The sequence below is a fragment of the Schistocerca serialis genome, chromosome 3 (genome assembly GCF_023864345.2).
Source record: "Schistocerca serialis cubense isolate TAMUIC-IGC-003099 chromosome 3, iqSchSeri2.2, whole genome shotgun sequence".
Classification (NCBI taxonomy): Eukaryota; Metazoa; Arthropoda; class Insecta; order Orthoptera; family Acrididae; genus Schistocerca; species Schistocerca serialis.
This window is the reverse complement of record NC_064640.1, coordinates 977,214,740-977,231,373: the sequence shown is the minus strand read 5'-3', so window position 1 is coordinate 977,231,373 and position 16,634 is coordinate 977,214,740. Positions and strand designations below refer to the sequence as shown.

The 16,634-nt window shown below is 38.5% G+C and overlaps 1 protein-coding gene across 1 annotated transcript in view; it reads right to left on the bottom strand.

The window, feature by feature from the left end:
• LOC126471415 (uncharacterized) overlaps positions 1 to 9,930 on the bottom strand; it is a 491,821-nt gene extending 481,891 nt beyond the window's left edge. The window contains exons 1-2 of the mRNA XM_050099550.1: positions 9,877 to 9,930; positions 9,358 to 9,640 (exon numbers count right to left, since the gene is read on the bottom strand). Of these exons, the coding sequence (XP_049955507.1) occupies positions 9,358 to 9,640; positions 9,877 to 9,910 (317 nt within the window). The 5' untranslated portion in view covers positions 9,911 to 9,930. The remainder of the gene's footprint in view (positions 1 to 9,357; positions 9,641 to 9,876) is intronic.
• Between the last annotated feature and the right edge of the window lie 6,704 nt (positions 9,931 to 16,634).

The window sequence follows — 16,634 nt, the reverse complement described above, 5'->3', positions numbered from 1 at the left end:
AAATGTCAAATTTAACTACCACCATCCATTTATCCATTAGGGCATCCTGTACGACTGGTCTTGACATGAGGAATCCAACACAGAATTTCCTTAGCTTGTCTCCCATTCCACAATACTGAATGCCCAGCACATTTACATTTCAGTTTCATAACAGTAGATATCCCATCCTGAACAACTGTCTTTCCTCCTATCCAGTTGTTGTTGTACCTTCTTTTAATGCACAATTCCATTACTAGGCAACCCATATATATATATATATATATATATATATATATATATATATATATATATATAAAAACAAAGATGTAGTGACTTACCAAACGAAAGTGCTGGCAGGTCAACAGACACACAAACAAACACAAACATACACACAAAATTCAGGCTTTCGCAACAAACTGTTGCCTCATTAGGAAAGAGGGAAGGAGAGGGAAAGACGAAAGGATGTGGGTTTTAAGGGAGAGGGTAAGGAGTCATTCCAATCCTGGGAGCGGAAAGTATACTTTTATAGTGTTTTATATATATATATATATATATATATATATATATATAAAGCAGTTAACATCTGTGTCACTTCCATTAGCTAACAATGACAGTATTCACTGGTTGTAGACTTTCTGTTCATGTCATATCGGGTATTCACTTCTGAATAAAGCATTCATGTTCATAAATTAACTACAAATCATTTTCACTCAGTTATTTCTGTAAGTGTCCACCACCTGATTGTTTTTCCTAAGTATACAAATTTAACTACTTCTCTAACTTTATTATTAACCCTTAACCATTATCCCACTGGCTTACTCATTGTAACATTTTGGTCTTATTGTAATTAATCTTCCCACATAATTTTGTACTTGTGCTGTTCAATTCCTCCATTCTCTGCATAAGTCATACTAGATAAAATTACAAGGACACCTACAAACCAAAGGCTGTAAAAATCTATGTGTGTGTATTTCTCCATCTCATTTCAATGCTTTGTAGATCTCCGCCAAGGCATCAAGAAACAATTTGGATGAAACTTAGTCCCTTTGCCCAACTTCTTCCTCTGAAATAAAATTGAAGCTGACGTCGATACTGTTCGTTAGTTCTCAAGACCTACTGTGATAGTCAAATATTCTCTTATAGTCTATAAAACCCATACAAACTGTAGAAGATCCACTGTGTTGTACTACTTATAAGGGCAGCTTTTCTTCCACTGGTTCTAAACTGGTAACAGTTTTTGTAAAAATCTTACATACAAAGAAAAATACATAATGTGACTATAGTTCTTTAGGTATTCCATTGTTTCCAAGTGGTTTCTCTCTGTGCCAAATTGCTTACCATTCTTCTGGTAGTACTTGCAGAAAGCATTCAGTCTCACCTAAGGGTGTTTCTTTGGTCCACCATAGAGTTTTGATAAATCTCTAGACACCTTTAGTATGGTTTCCCAGTTTGTTGTAACTGCCATGTGACTGGTGTGCTATGTCTACCAAACTCAAGTGTGTTTCGTTTTCTTTGTACTCTGGCTGCTATCCAACACCCCCCTTATTCTCCCATACTATCAGACATCTCAAACTTTTCTGAATGCTTTTGTTTTAGATAATTCTATGGAACGTTTTACACACTTCTAGCATTTCATCTCTGCCGTGTCCTCAAAGACACGAAAGCCAAACATGCTTCAGTTTTACTTCACCTCAAGCTGTTTCCAGTATAATATATGTTACTGTACAATTTCTCATGAGGCCACAGTTTTTTATTCTCTAGTGGCTTAAATTAGTTAATTTTAATTGGCATTTCCCTTTCATACATATTTTATTAATCAGTGAATTGGACAGTGTCCAATTTTCTTTACCTGTTGTGACCAGAAATCCAGAATCAGGTGTAAGGTAGACACACTGCAAAATGTGTTCTTTGGCGGCACACAGTCTATCACAGTTTTAATTCCATTTCCTGCAAAGGTTGATCTTGAAAAATGTGTTTAGGATGTACACTTTGTTCTCAGCAAATTGCACTAGAAAGCCTCCTTTATCATTCCTGATATTGAAGTTCGAAGCTCACTACTAATGTCACTTTTCTACCATTTTTGCATTAAATTTGCATTGTATCTCCTAAGATCTAAAATTTCATTAGAGACTGTTGAAACAAAGTTTTTACTATTTTTAATTAGTATCTTATTTCTAGTACTGTTCTAACTATTATCAGATTCCTTTAGTAGCAGTAATTTAATTTTTCAAAATTATAATGAAAGTTACTTAGTACAAATTGTGCCACATAGAAATTTGCTGATTGAAGCTCTATCTCATCCTCTTCCTTTCTTCACACCTTTGATATCCTAATAATCTAGCACTCTGTTATTCAGTTCAATACCAATTTTGTTTTTACCACACTTGGAGCACCAAAATGCAGACACAAGAGTAGCTGGCTGTGCCCAGTGTTGTGGGAATTCCCCCTGTCCACTACATCTGATATGCTTTAACATCTCATGAACTCTCATTTGGCAATAGGGACTTTGCCAGACCTACCCTTGGTACATTAGCCTCCAAGGCCCAAACAGTTGGGTGAGGGAAGTCCTGTGCAGAGCAGGACATACACAAAATTCAGGCCAACTCCAATTGTTCTAACCATCTAAGATATCCACACAATCAGTTCACTTTCTGAACATGTTATGGCAGAGGGTCATCCTGTTATGGTAGTGTCAGTTTTCTATCACAGAAAGTAATGTGCTCTGTCTGCAAGGTTGCAGATGTCTACTCACCATGCTGCCTGAGAAGCTGGACAGTTATTAGTCCCGTGCCTTTTAATAAAGTGACACATGCTTGTGTCACTGTCTCTTACGGCTATGTTGTGAATGGTTAAGGTGCACAGGACAAAGTGCAACACTGGGTAATTTTCTGGTTCATCTGTTGGGATCTAACTTGGAAGGCCATACCAATAACTAGGCCTCTGCAGTTCTCAGTTTCAGGCAAATTTCTCTGGCTGCAGGGCTAGTGCTAGGATACTGTGGCACCCCATGGAGAAAGTTATGTGGAGATAGACTGTGTAAAAACTGTCTAGTGCTTCTGCCTGATAAATTCAAAGTATTTATACAATGTAAACTGTTACAGTTTCTAAACACAGAAAATCCAGTTTCATTTTTTGAACTAAGTCATAAGGGTTATTACAAACCTTTTACGATGTGTCAGTTGAATTTATATTTCTTGCAGTTTATGACACTACAAATAACTTCTCAGAACAGCATTTATCCTGAATCATCTGCAGTAACCAAAAGTTATGATACTTCACTCCAGACAACCAATTCTTAATTCATAATGTTTAAATGCATAAATGTTTTTAAAAATTTCCATTTACGACAAAGTAATTATCAGATGTTTTTCTGTATGACCTTGCACAAACATTTTATTAGCACCCTTGTGTGTTTCAAGTCCTCATTACTGTCACAAACAACCCTTTCTAGTTAAGTAGCATACTGTAAATACATGAGATGTTGGATTCAAAGAAAGAGTTTCCCTGGTTTCCATTAAATTACTTCAACTTCACTTCATGACATTTTCTTGGACAGGCTATAGGTTGTTCTTCAAACCAACCAACCCCCCCCCCCCCACACACACACACACACACACACACACACACACACACACACTCTTGCAGAAGAGAGTATGCATCACCTTGCCAAACAGTTCCCCATGATATGTGAATTTCACCAATGACAATACAGTAGTCATGCCATAAATTTTACACCATTGCATAACATTAACACCAAGTGCAGAAAACAACTGAACAAAAAGTAATAGTTGCTTTACTAGAACTCATGCATCATGCTCCCAAATATGTTTCAACATGCTCTTTCAGTTGACATTATCTTCCCCACATTACAAATTAACTTTGAGGTCTATATTTCTGTATTTCATTAAATTAGCTCAACATTGCATTAGTCATTCATTGCTAACACTGATGTAACTTTCTGATGGTAGTATCACTTATGCTGTTAGGTGATTTAATGCCACTTGTCAACACCACATTCATTTTTACAGTGGCAACATAACCAGCTCTCATGTTTAACTACAACCTTACTGTTAAAGAACGACTTATTTGAGCATCTGAAGATTTTACTGGGCTGCTGAAACTCTGTATACACTAATTTACATTAAGTAGCAGATTTTTTTAGTAGAATAATTTTGTTGTTGTATTACTACTTTTTATCCTGTACGAAGAATGTTTCCAAATTCTCTCAGATTTCTGGGCCCGCAAAATCTTACTTCAAGATCTCACTCCTAAGTAATTGATGTAAAATGAAACAAAACCATTTAGCACACTGAAGTACCTACACATTTTAAATTTAAGCAATTTTGTTATTAGTAACTCTTAATGCATTTGCTTAAAATTTGTAAAGCATATAGAAATGGTAACAGTAAGGAATTGGTGGGAAAGAATTGCATCAGGCATCTCAAGGAAATTAAAGTGAAGCAAACAAAAAGAAACATAGCAAATAATTTATTTCACAAACAAATTAACAAAAATTCACGAAAGTATAAGACAGCTCATCACATTAAAATTTAAAAAGATAAATATATAAAATAATAAATCTAAATAGCTAAAATCTGATACTGAAGAATAAAGAAAAACTCAAGTGTTCCAAGTGCACTTTAATTATTCCCTTACAGACATCCACATGAATAAGAACTTTCTGAATCTGAGCAAAAGTTAACAATTCTCATTTGATTAGCATATAGTATTCTAAATCTCAAAATACATAATATAACATATGTCAGCCTACACTAAGTTGCAAAAATTTACTTTCAAGCCTCATTAACATCTCAGAAATAAAGATAACTTATTTACAAATGCAGCAACAATACAAGAGCATCAAAATGAAGATCATGATTTATGACAAGTGTTGGGGAAATGACCAGTGGACTGGACCTCATCAATTTGGAGAGCTTCACATAGCAAAGAATGAGAAATGTGGAGATTTCGATGTGTGTTTTCAGTCACTTCACATACAGGACCTCATGCCCTGTCTCTTGACATAACATGAAGTCCTCACTGTACTGGCCAGTTCAAATGTAATACAAGAGGTCAGTAGTAATTCCACTATGGAAATTGGCTTTAAGTATTTTATGATGACCAGCTGATACACCTGAATTAACATGAAAAGTATTTTGAGGACTTATTAAATTTATTGAGACAACTTACAGCCAGTTTGAGTTTTGTTTTAGCAAAATGCACCGAGTTCATATTCTCAGAACAGCACCACTGATTCAGACCACCATATGCACTAGAATAAGTTCTAAAACCTGCTGTCACTGGTAGCACCCATACTGATTTCCATAAACATTCTAAAATTTAACACCATATAAGAATTTTCATACTATATATGGTAGTTATCCTCCCTGTCGGCCAGGGAGATCAGCCCATTATTTCATGAAGCTTCCCAGCAGCCATAAGTGCCAGAGTGAGTGTAAAAGGAGTTGAAGCTTTGTTATCACACATGTGGGAACAACACATTACTCAAAAATTTGATATGAGCAATAGACTGGTGTAATGAAAAACCATCAATGGTTAAAACACAAGGAAATATTGTCACACTGCAGCACAGTTTTTTTTCCTCTCTCACAGAATAGTGAACACACAGTGCCTCAATATATTTGAAGATACTTCCTGATGAAAATGAAAACTGCTAGACATTTTCAGGAAGAATGTACACCATCAGGTTACTATAAATTCCTTAATTTTTGCATGAGAATTTCTCATTATGAGAGTATCTACCACATTATGACCAATTTTTCAGATGTGATCACTTTTTTTTCCTTCTTAGGTTACATCAAGACTAATTTTTACAACATCCTGAACAATTACAAGTGCTGAGCTCAGTTGATGATGCTATGATGCAGATGAAATTTCTGTCAATTTATCAACAGAAGCAATACTGAATTCAAAGATAAAGTTAAGGAATTATGTAATTAACAATTGCACTAAAACCACACCTGACCTACAGTATGTTTACCAAAGCACCTAACATATACAATATGAAACACCTGAGGTACTGGCCAACTTAAAATGATCTTTAATAGCTTTCTAATTCACTTTCTTCAAACTAATAGGAGCAGTTTTAATAAGTACAACTGAATTCTCCCAGTGTCAGCACCCGCAGCTAATGGCTTAGGCAGCAGACTCCATACATTGCTTCATCATAACTTTTAACATATATTACTCGATCAAAAGTAACCAGACACACCTATATAATTCAGAGTTAACTACAAGATGTCACAAGTGGCAGACCCACCAGAAGCATTAACAGCAGAATGTGTCAATTAGGGGATCTCAGTGACAATGTGAACCAGCCATTGGATGTTATCCGAGTAATAAATCCAGCAGCAACATTTCATTCAACATGTTTCAATCCTTTTAAAGCTACGAAAGTCAATTGTAGGTGATATGACAAGTGGAAACACTGGAACAACCACATCCAATCAAAGACCAGACGAACCTCATGTACTAAAGAACACAGCCTGTCAAGCACTGAAAGTGTGACTCAACAAATCAAATGATACCAGCAGAAGGAATCATTTGAGTTTTGAAGTGTTACTACCAGTCCAACTAGCAATGACTACTCAGCAAGTTTAAAAAAATAAAAATAAATGGCATACAATGGTTGAAGAGCTCCTCATAAACAGCATTTCTGAAGTCAATTTTAAGCAATGACTGTGGTGGTCTAAAGAGCTATGCCACTGGACAGTGGCTGACTGGAAACCTATAGATTTGGGGTGATGACACTATACTCTGTGGTAATCCTATAGAGGAGTGAGTTTGGCAAATTTCTGGAGAAAATTTGTTGCTACCACAAGTATTGCTGACACAGACATACAAAGAAGGCTTGGTTTGGAGGTGTGGACCCCTTAGTGGACTCAAGACACTAAATGAAGGGTATGAATACAGTTTTCTGTGTTGTGTACTGCGTACAGTAGAGGAACCATATGGAGAATGGTTGGTTGTTTGAGCACGATAATGCATTCTCGCAAAACAGCTTTTGTCAGAATTTTTTCCCAATAACGTTCCTGCAATGAACTGACCCGACCAGAGTCCCAACCTGAACCCAATGGAACATGTCTGGGATGGGAGAAGGTTGACTTCAGAACCTAGTGTCCAACATCAGTACCTTTTCTGGTCTTCGTTCTTTAGGAATAATAGGCCTGTCATTCCTCTAAAAAATCACACACCTCACAAAGTGTCCCCAGCAGAATTCAAGCTGTCACAAAGGCAAAGGGTGCACACATCACACTGATGTCCACTAATAGTGCCCAGTTACTTTTATCAAACAGTAGCTGTCCACAGATTTTACTGGTTATTTGTACAGGACTTTTCATTGGTACATGATTCTCTTATCACTATCTGCAATAATCATAACATGAGAACACCATACAGTGAGTGACTCCTGAATTAATTCAGTTGCTCTGGCAAGTATACCAAGCAGCAAATTTGTTGCTTAACAAGTATGAAAGTATTTGACATCTTGAAATTTTTTATCCATTAAGGAAATTTTAGTAAGCAAATAAATAACTTAAATGATTACTGTGAATGCCAGGATAAACAACAATTACCTGTCACTCAGCACAACAGTGAAATCATGAGGAATAAAGTACTCATTTTACTATAGGCACTGGATGGGAATTTCCTTAAAGCTAATTCCGTCCCTATATCGCAATTTCTACTCTCAGGATTATAGATAAATATTTTAAACAATGAAGACTGCCATTTTCTACAAAAGAAGCAACTGAAGAGCAGCATTTTCAAAGCCAAGGGGAGGCCAGGTTTGGGGTGAATCTGGACCAAAAGTGTCTTAAATCCTTCCCCTAATCTCTCCTTTGTGACTTCAGCATAAAATGACTACTGATCTTTTAAATCTTAAACATGAAGACATACTGATAATACTTCTGTTGTACTATCTTGCAACATTACCTTTCACCATGTCATCCTTTGATTATCCATGATCCTAATGTACCCTACAGTAATTTGGGCAGAATAAAAATGAAGATTTTGACAGCCTTGCCTAAAAGATAGATAGCTGTGACAAACAGAAAACATGTATAATGTGGCACTAGCAACGTCCATTTATTACGTGAGCACATGACTAATTGCAAAATGGCTCTTCTAGTGGAATATCAAGTGAGCACTCCAATTAATGGAAAGTCAGTGCTGTAAAATGGCTATATGATGCCATTAACTGACTAATACCATTAACCCTGATAATGGCAGTTTAATTCTTTCAAGTTAAAGCACCTTAACTTATTGGTGATCAGGTTTTTGAAATATTGTTAGAGAAAATGCAAAACTCACTGCAGAAAAATAATCAACAATGAATCCATTGTCTATGGAGGTCACAAACGCAAGTTTACAAAACTACTTTCATAACTAAGTAAAATTAACTTTCTAGAAATAAGACATTAGCTTCTGAAAAATCAGAAGACAACTATATAGTAATAACATTTCAAAATTGCTAATACAACTTCTGGTAAGTGTGGTACTTTGTAGTTTATCTGCTCAAGCTCTACTGACAGCAAATTTAGTATAGGTCCCCTAATGCAGCCCTACTAAATTATTTAACAGAACTAAACATTAACAAAACCCACAATGTTAATGCCAGTTACAGTTATCCCTTAATATAAGAAAAACTCTTCAGCAATACAGTTATTTATCATCATAGAACAAAATGAAAACTGAATGGATCTGTTACAGTCTGTATGGTCCTACTATTACAAATGTCAAGTACACTGTGCATGAAAATTCTAACTAGTTTTGAGAAACTAAACTCAACTATGCACCATTAAATTTATGAAGTCATTAAAACCTTACACCCTACATGAAAAACCATCATTGGTGGTTACAGACAAAAGCTTGCCTGTGAAAATTTAAGGTTTTAGTTTATCACTTGTATAAAGTTGGTTAATATGGAATGGCAAGTTTTACAATGATTTAATACCACAGGACTAGCAATTTTTCCGTCAAACCTGGGGTAGCGGTGATCTATTTCCACTACAATGATACCAGCCACAATGTAGTATCCAACATTGTTAAAACCTCAACAAAAAATCTCAGCTTCACAGAACATTTTCTATATAACCAAGAGTTTTTCTTTCCTATTACCTCATTAGGCAGATCAGTAACAACAATGTTACTAAATGTGGCACTTCCAGTATTTAAAGTATCACATTTACAATATACCTTATAAATCCACCCACACTAACACAACATAAAATTTACATTAATTTCATACTGGTAGAACATGATGCCAAACTTCAAAAATGTTTACTAAAAAAGTTTTTAATGGAGAAAAAGATTTCTATAACTATATAACTATTGGGCGCTACAAAACAATATACTTACCCACATAATGGGCACGATATTTTTGAATCTGCATCTCTCCCTCTTAGACATCTTGCACAGAAGGTGTGGTAACAAGCAAGCAAACATGGCTCACTATAATAGTCATCACATAGGAAACACAGTAGTGGATTGCGTGGCTGAAGAGCACCATCTCCAGGTGCTCCTTCTGACCCCGGATTTTCAGAGGGGTGGTACGGACCGCCTGACATTTGGTATCCTACCACACATACAGTTATTAGTTCACTTTTCTTCCGTGAAGTCAGGTCATCCTGCAATGAAACACCTTTTGAGTATAAAAGGTGTAACTACCGTTCAGTGTCTGACCCTTCTTACGCAAAATTTACATAATAACTTGTTGAAGCAGTATATTACTTCGCTATACACGCTTCTACAGCATGTAAACATATGAAAGGAAACGTCCTTTGAAAGCTCTTCGAACACAAGCTATTTCTAATGCACAGCCATTCTAATTTGATCCCACATACTAAAATGTGATTCGATTAATAAATCATTACTCACGCTTTTCGTCGCCTCCTTTCTCTTCACTATTCATCTATCACACCTTCCATTTCCTCACGTACCACATATATGTTCCACCTCCCTAACCTCGCTCGAATGACAGATGACACAGATAACATCACACAGTCCATGCTGAGATCGACACGCCACAACAACAAAGTCTCTGACGTATACGGGGCAGGGTGTAGTTGGCAGCATGAGTTGTTTACACCGCGCTATTCAAGTTTCATCGCTCTCGTGTTAGTCCAAACAATCCATACCGTGGCTATGCAAGCAGATCAGATCCATATGTAGACGTAACAAAGACAAATGCGGCTAGTAACTATTGGGTTTCGCATGTAAGAAAACAAAAACGAAACAAAATTGATGTCTATATTTAAGCTTAATATCTATTTCATAAATAGAAATATAATTACACTTGTTTTTATCACTAATATATTCCCTTTCTTAAACGAATTTTGTTTAAACTGTGTAGTTAATGAAGACTCGACTGTACTGTTACGGCATGAATCTTTGGAAAATAACTGTCTGAAAACATGAAATACTGCAGGTTAGACTTTCCGTCACTTTGTGAGAATTTACAGACAGTGTGTAATTTAGGGAACGTACAGTTTCTAGAGGACATAATAGAAAAACTGTAATTTGTGCAATAGAGTTACGATGATGATGATGTTTGGTATGTGGGGCACCCAGCTGCGCGGTTATCAGCGCCCGTACAATTTCCCAACTGTTGCTCAGTCCAATCTCGCCCCTCTCATCAATAACGATGAAATAATGAAAACAACACAACCACCCAGTCATCTCTAGGCAGGTGAAAGTCTCTGACCCCGACGGGAATCGAACCCGGCACCGTGGCTCGGGAAGCGCGAACGCGACCACGAACTGCGGACAGCAGAGGTATGGTATGGTGCCTCATTTAACGCTCTAATGCATAAACAACTAATCTTTAGGAACTGATCGAAGTATTGCTTTAAGACTTGTGAAAAATGTAGAAACAGAACGACGCCTTCCCATACGTTCTAAGGCCAAGCAAGCATCGTCTCTAGGGGATATTGCCCTATACTAATAGTGCTGTCGCAACTGGATGTGTATTGCCTACTATTCGGTGTCATATTGTTCATTTATCGCTTCTCGTGTTTGAATGCGTCCGCGTTGGGCTAAGAAGTAGGTTTTGACTGCGAGTTCAGCTTCTCTGCCTGTCAAGCAGCACCTCGAGCAGCGTGTAGCGGTCGGCAACGTCGTTGCGCCTTCGAAAGCTGCTGACCAAAGGGCTTTGGGAAGTTCTCGCCTTGTTGTCAAACTTCATTGCGTGCTCTTTAAATTTGTCAAGTCCGAGTCTCTCATCTGCTGCATAGTGTAGACACTCCTCTGGGAAGTTCCTTGGTACATAACATATCCGTCGTAGAGCTTTGTTTTGGAGGCGTTGTGGTTTGGTGAGATGAGTCTTCGCAGCTATTCACCAAACAGGACAAGTATAGTTCATTACAGGCCGGATGGAAGACCTACAAATTTGAAAACCACAAGCAGTGGAGAGAGCTACACGCTCGTTTATGAGCGGATAAAGGTTGTTGGTCGTCTTCTTATGGACGTCATCGACGTGGTGGTCATCGGTCCAAAGTCACACAAGGTATTTTACAGTTGATTTGAATCGAACGGCAAGTTGAAGAGTGTAGTAGTAGTAGTAGTAGCTTTATTCATCCATAGATATCTTTTTACAAGGATATAGGACATGTCAAAGTGTTTACAAATTTAGATCATTTTAAAATAAGTTAATTTGTATACACATATATTTACAGACTTCTAGTTAGAAACAATCATTAGATTTGCTCCTGGTATACAATACTTTTTTACAAATAACTTATTAAATAATGTAATGCCACATTATTCACTCATATCTCACTATAAGTCACTGCATACACTATACACACATTGTTTCATAACACTTGTCACTACACACACACACACACACACACACACACACACACACACACACACACACACACACGCACACACACACACACACACACTGGTGATCTCTCGGTCATTTTCTGTACCCATTTGCTATCCTGAAAAACTGAGTCAGCATCCCTCCATAATGAATGAGATGTTGAGCTCAGAAATAGGAAGAGATGTTAGTATTGTGCTATGCATTGCCTGAAGGTAAGTACCGGGTTATTACAAATGATTGAAGCGATTTCACAGCTCTACAATAACTTTATTATTTGAGATATTTTCACAATGCTTTGCACACACATACAAAAACTCAAAAACTTTTTTTAGGCATTCACAAATGTTCGATATGTGCCCCTTTAGTGATTCGGCAGCCATCAAGCCGATAATCAAGTTCCTCCCACACTCGGCGCAGCATGTCCCCATCAATGAGTTCGAAAGCATCGTTGATGCGAGCTCACAGTTCTGGCACATTTCTTGGTAGAGGAGGTTTAAACACTGAATCTTTCACATAACCCCACAGAAAGAAATCGCATTGGGTTAAGTCGGGAGAGCGTGGAGGCCATGACATGAATTGCTGATCATGATCCCCACCGCGACGAAAATTCAAAGCGTTTGATAGCTCCCTGCTTGCTTTATTCGTCGACTTCCGCGGGCTACGCGTGAAACTTGCCCGCACGCGTTCAACCGTTTCTTCTCTCATTGCAGGCCGACCCGTTGATTTCCCCTTACAGAGGCATCCAGAAGCTTTAAACTGCGCATACCATCGTCGAATGGAGTTGGCAGTTGGTGGATCTTTGTTGAACTTCGTCCTGAAGTGTCGTTGCACTGTTATGACTGACTGATGTGAGTGCATTTCAAGTACGACATACGCTTTCTCGGCTCCTGTTGCCATTTTGTCTCACTGCGCTCTCGAGCGCTCTGGCGGCAGAAACCTGAAGTGCGGCTTCAGCCGAACAAAACTTTATGAGTTTTTCTACGTATCTGTAGTGCGTCATGACCATATGTCAATGAATTGAGCTACAGTGAATTTATGAAATCGCTTCAATCATTTGTAATAGCCCTGTATTTCTAGAAAGGAGAAAAAGAAGGGAAAAAAAACATAAAGTGAAAGTGTTACGTGAAATGTTGGATGTTTTATAATCATTATTATTATTATTTATAACATTTTTATCAAACCCCTACTCTGTTTTAGCTAAGTAATTCTTCAATGTATAAAATGTATTGCATTACATGTACTTTATAACTGCCTTTTTAAATACACTCCTGGAAATGCAAAAAAGAACACATTGACACCGGTGTGTCAGACCCACCATACTTGCTCCGGACACTGCGAGAGGGCTGTACAAGCAATGATCACACGCACGGCACAGCGGACACACCAGGAACCGCGGTGTTGGCCGTCGAATGGCGCTAGCTGCGCTGCATTTGTGCACCGCCGCCGTCAGTGTCAGCCAGTTTGCCGTGGCACACGGAGCTCCATCGCAGTCTTTAACACTGGTAGCATGCCGCGACAGCGTGGACGTGAACCGTATGTGCAGTTGACGGACTTTGAGCGAGGGCGTATAGTGGGCATGCGGGAGGCCGGGTGGACGTACGCCGAATTGCTCAACACGTGGGGCGTGAGGTCTCCACTGTACATCGATGTTGTCGCCAGTGGTCGGCGGAAGGTGCACGTGCCCGTCGACCTGGGACCGGACCGCAGCGACGCACGGATGCACGCCAAGACCGTAGGATCTAACGCAGTGCCGTAGGGGACCGCACCGCCACTTCCCAGCAAATTAGGGACACTGTTGCTCCTGGGGTATCGGCGAGGACCATTCGCAACCGTCTCCATGAAGCTGGGCTACGGTCCCGCACACCGTTAGGCCGTCTTCCGCTCACGCCCCAACATCGTGCAGCCCGCCTCCAGTGGTGTCGCGACAGGCGTGAATGGAGGGACGAATGGAGACGTGTCGTCTTCAGCGATGAGAGTCGCTTCTGCCTTGGTGCCAATGATGGTCGTATGCGTGTTTGGCGCCGTGCACGTGAGCGCCACAATCAGGACTGCATACGACCGAGGCACACAGGGCCAACACCCGGCATCATGGTGTGGGGAGCGATCTCCTACACTGGCCGTACACCACTGGTGATCGTCGAGGGGACACTGAATAGTGCACGGTACATCCAAACCGTCATCGAACCCATCGTTCTACCATTCCTAGACCGGCAAGGGAACTTGCTGTTCCAACAGGACAATGCACGTCCGCATGTATCCCGTGCCACCCAACGTGCTCTAGAAGGTGTAAGTCAACTACCCTGGCCAGCAAGATCTCCGGATCTGTACCCCATTCAGCATGTTTGGGACTGGATGAAGCGTCGTCTCACGCGGTCTGCACGTCCAGCACGAACGCTGGTCCAACTGAGGCGCCAGGTGGAAATGGCATGGCAAGCCGTTCCACAGGACTACATCCAGCATCTCTACGATCGTCTCCATGGGAGAATAGCAGCCTGCATTGCTGTGAAAGGTGGATATACACTGTACTAGTGCCGACATTGTGCATGCTCTGTTGCCTGTGTCTATGTGCCTGTGGTTCTGTCAGTGTGATCATGTGATGTATCTGACCCCAGGAATGTGTCAATAAAGTTTCCCCTTCCTGGGACAATGAATTCACGGTGTTCTTATTTCAATTTCCAGGAGTGTAGGTGGATTTTGGCAATTTCTTTAATCTCTTTTGATAATTTATTGTACAGTTTTATTCCTTTGTAGAAACTGCTGTTTTGAGTTTTATGTTTATTTTTTCTTGGTAAATGTAAATTGAGTCTATCTCTTGTTGCATGGTCATGGACAGAGCTGTTTGTGCAGTAATTACCAATGTTATTTTTTATGTTTACAACAGACTGGTAAATGTATTCACATGGTGCGGTTAAAATCCCCAGTGTTCTGAACAGATCTTTACAATGAGCTTTACTAGAATTTTTGGTTATTATTCTTATGGCTCTTTTATGGAGTTTGAAAATTGTGTTCATATTTTGTGCATTTGTTCCCCAAAAAAGAATTCCATAGCTAAGAATTGAGTATACATATGAATAATATGTAACTAAAAGACACTGCATGTTACACACTGATGATAGGATTCTAAGGGCATAACATGCTGATGAAATTCTGTTTGCAAGTACCTTTGTGTGTTCACACCACTTGAACTGAGAATCAATATTCATTCCTAGAAATTTTGCATTTGTTACTCAGTCTGTAGAGGTGCCATCTACATTTAATTTAACATTTTTCCGCTTCAAACTGAAATTCACGTCATTAGATTTCTTTGTGTTCAATGTCACTTTATTACTTATTGACCAAACATAAACTTCCTTGAGAGTTTCATTTGCTTTCTCGGCAAGGAGTTCTCTTGTTTTCTCAAAGACTATAATATTGCTGTCATCAGCAAAGAGTATTTTTTCAGCATGAGTAACACTACTGGGAAAGTCATTGATGTATATCAGGAACGTTATTGGGCCTAATATGCTACCTTGCAGAACCCCTATATTAATGTATTTTGGTTCTGATAAGTGGTTTAATAAATGTTTGGATCTATTTGAAGTATGTGTTATCTCTACTGTTCGTACCCTCTCTGTTAGGCATGCTCGAAATCAGTCGTTAGCTACCCCTCTTATTCCTAATGCTTCTAATTTATTTAATAGAATCTTGTGGTCAAGTGTATCAAACGCCTTTGAAAGGTCCAAAAATATGCCTGCGACAAACTCATCTTTATCAAGAGCATCAAGTAAAGCTTTTGTAAATTCTACTATGGCTGAATCTGTATTTTTGCCACTTCGGAAACCAAACTGTGATTCACTTAAAAGATTGTATTTATTCAGGTGATTCATTAATCTTTCTTTCATAATTGCTTCTATTATTTTTGAGAATGATGACTGCAGGGAAATGGGCCAGTAATTTTCTATGTCTTCTGCATTACCTTTCTTAAGCAGAGGTACAACTCTTGACTGTTTTAAATGCTCTGGAAATGTCCCTGATATGAAGGATTCATTTATTATGTTTGGTAAGGGGCCTTGTATAGTCCCTATGCATTGTTTCAGTACACACATTGGTACTTCATCTAAGCCTACTGACTTTTTATTTTTTAGTTTTGAATTGTTTTACTGACTTCATTCTCCGTGGTTGGAAGTAACATCATTGTATTTAGTGGAACATTATTTACAGGTGTTATATTTGTTTGGTGGAATTTTTGCTGTAACTTCTCTCCAATACTTGAAAAATGCTCCTTCACATAGTTTTCTAAGTGCTGTGGATCATTTATTACTTCATCCCTCTCCTTTAGCAGTATATTATTCTGCGTTTGTTTGCCTCTCCCCATTTCCTTTTTTATAACATCCCAGACTGCTTTGCTTTTATTCTCTGCATTGTATATTATTTTGTCATTAAATGACTTTTTTGCAGCAATCTGCACCTTCCTATAGATCTTTTTGTATCTATGATAGAAATTTAAGAATTCTGGATCACTGCAAATCTTTTTCATGGAACTGAGGTGTTTAAGTGTTTGAGAGGACATCTTAATACCCGCTGTTATTCATCTGTTTTTGTGAGATGTTGACACAGACATGCATACTTTTGGAAATGCCTGTTCAAAGTTCAATTTAAACAATGTGGAGAATTTAGAGAATTTCATATTCACATTGGTTTCCTTATACACTTCATCCCAGATTTATTTTTCTAGTTCTTTTGAAAAATCTTTTATTTTGATTTCTGATAGATGTCGATTGTAGGCTCGTAGTTTAGGGAACGATTCGACTCCTCATTTTACTGTTGTTAT